Here is a 2,927-nt window from a genome sequence, read left to right on the forward strand (position 1 = left end):
GTATACTCTACTTCTCCTATCACACCTNTTCATTCTACTTGGTACTATATACTATCATTTAGCCTACTACCAGTACACCCTATCTATCTCTTGTCTGATATTATATGTCATTTGCCTATCAGACACCCTATTCCATCCTTCTTTGGTCTGAATATATATCATTTGCCTATCAGACACCCTATCTATCCTTCTTTGGTCTAAATATATGTCATTTGCCTATCAGACACCCTATTCTATCCTTCTTTGGTCTGAATATATATCATTTGCCTATCAGACACCCTATTCTATCCTTCTTTAGACTAATTGATCATTTGCAATATCATTTGCATATCAGACACCTAATTCACCTGGGTCCAGTATTGAACTCCAGATGCGATGTGAGTTTTTATTGTGAAACAAATTTATCCATTCATCCCTGGCGTAGGTGGTACCGCCCCCTCTGCCCAAAGTGTGCAGCCAGTGTTTCATACCATCCCTGAACACCAAAGTTCTCCTCATCACTGTGCTATACGCCGTGTGATGTGTGCTGTTGTATATACAACGCACCTGCAAATATTCAATATTCCAAGAATCTCTGTACGCCTATAGTCAGAGAATCCTTGTACGCCTATATTCCAAGAACCCCCGTATTACTAACCCCATGCACTCGTGTGCTGGTTAATTCTTCTACAACCACCTACTCATCCGCTACCCGGTGCCGGGCACTCGCACATGGCATCGTTCATGCCCCACTGATTGGGTGCCGCACCTTGCTCAACAAAGAACAGTACATAGTTGACTATCAGGCACAGCATGAACACTAGCGTGATGACAACCGGGCCAACCACAGTGTTGTACGGCTTGGACTCGCGGTTGCGGATCATTTGGTCGCGCCAGAAGTACAGGTACAGCGCGTAGCCCAAGAACAGGATGGCGACCGGGATGAGCATGATTCCAGCCATCTTTGCGCCTGTGTTTGAGTCGGGAGTGGGTGAGTATGTAGTGTCTTATAATTCGTGCATAGTTCATGCCCGTGTTCCGGTGTCGTATATAGCCGCACAACGCACTGATATGCTGATGAGAACGAAGCGACTTAAATAAAACAATTGACCTACTGGAGCACCGGCAAATGAAGTATTCAGAATGCTTAACCCCTCACCCTAAAACCCTAAGTACAACAAGAAGCAGGCTGATAACGTCTGGACGACTTTTACTTCACAGACTCGATATTCGGACTACCTCTGAGCAACATACAGAAACCCCGGCGAATTGCCGAGCATAACCCAGACCCTACTAGGACTTCCGGTATAGAAATATAAAGCATGCATAACCCCAACAACATATAAAACTGCGATACCCCAATCGATACAGTTGTAGCGCGTCTTGCTTACCCTTTGCAGACGCCTTGTTAGGTGCCAGATTGAGCAACGCCAGGCCAATGGTAGAGATCATCGTAGAGGTGTGTAGCCAGTTCAGGAAGGTCCTCTCTGTGTAGTATCACGCGCGACAGATTAGCAATCACAGTGAAGTGCAGAGTGGGCATGTATTAATCACAGACTGCCAAATGGGCATGTATTAATCACAGACTGCCAAATGGGCATGTATTAATCACAGTGAACTACCGAATGGACATGTATTAATCACAGTGAACTGCCGAATGGGTATGTATTAGTCACAGTGAAGTGCCGAATGGGCATGTATTAATCACAGACTGCCAAATGGGTATGTTTTAATCACAGACTACCAAATGGCCATGTATTAATCACAGTGAACTACCGAATGGGCATGTATTAACCACAGTGAACTACCAAATGGGCGCATGTATTGGATTGAATTGGATCGAATAGAATTGATTCAATAAACTGCTATGAATCGAGGTCGTACAAACGCAGAACGCCCTCTCTGTGTGGGACATACGGGTATAGTACAATACAATAGATGAAAGATTCCAATCCGATTAAATTGGAAAGGGTCCTATTGGAATACGCAGAATTGAATTAGAGGCAAATAATCAGACGGGAAATCGAGCACTTGGTGTGAAGGCGAACAAATGCGTGCAAAGGAATTTTGCTTTTGTTGTTCACACACTTCAGTGAAGACCAACAAATATTGATGCAGTATATGAGATATAAAGTGCGCACGCTATGCGCGATGACGATCACGTCTGTATAAGGTCAAAATAGTCTAACGAATACGCACCACCAGCTACACGTTTACGCACAACCATCTATACGTTTACACATCCCCAACTACAAAAACACATCAAAAGTTCATGACATTGCAACTCCATATATGTACATACATACATACATAATATATATTTATATATATATGTGTGTGTGTGTGTGTGGGTGGGTGCATATGTATATGCATAGTTTTCATGAGTGCAACGGTCCAATACATACCATTGGCAAAGAAGACCTTCGGCTCCACCCGTGCGGGTATAAGGATAGTCTTTGAACGGTCGCCTCTAGGGCCTCCCTTATCCATTTCCAGTGCTTGTTCATTCACTTTACGCAGTTTGTCTAACACATTGATGTTGTGCTTCTTTCGTTTTCGAAGCAGGGACGAGCTTTCGTCCACACTAACATCATCGCCGTCTGTGATCGTACCATCCGTATCCGCGCTGTTATGTACAGGTGTAGCACAGCAAATAAATTAGATATATATATATATATATATGTATATATATACGTATGTATGAATTTATATATATATATATATATATATAATATATATGTATGCATGTATATATATATATATATATATGTGTGTGTGTGTGTGTGTGTATATATATATATATGTGTGTGTGTGTGTGTGTGTGTGTGTGTGTGTGTGTGTGTGTGTGCGTGTGTGGGTGTGTGTGCGTGTGTGTGTATGCGTGTGTGTGTATTTGTGTGGGTATGTGTATGTATATATATATGTGTGTGTGTGTATGTATGTATATG

At 42.4% G+C, this 2,927-nt stretch overlaps 1 protein-coding gene across 1 annotated transcript; it reads right to left on the reverse strand.

The window, feature by feature from the left end:
- Positions 1-322: 322 nt before the first annotated feature.
- On the reverse strand, positions 323-2,611 carry SARC_13910 (hypothetical protein; the record flags this gene model as incomplete). The annotated part of the gene is made up of 3 exons (XM_014291959.1): positions 323-949; positions 1,371-1,466; positions 2,385-2,611. Coding segments are annotated over 3 exons (592 nt in total), but the record flags the coding sequence as incomplete, so codon positions are not given.
- Between the last annotated feature and the right edge of the window lie 316 nt (positions 2,612-2,927).

The sequence above is a fragment of the Sphaeroforma arctica genome, assembly GCF_001186125.1.
Source record: "Sphaeroforma arctica JP610 unplaced genomic scaffold supercont1.3898, whole genome shotgun sequence".
Classification (NCBI taxonomy): Eukaryota; class Ichthyosporea; order Ichthyophonida; genus Sphaeroforma; species Sphaeroforma arctica.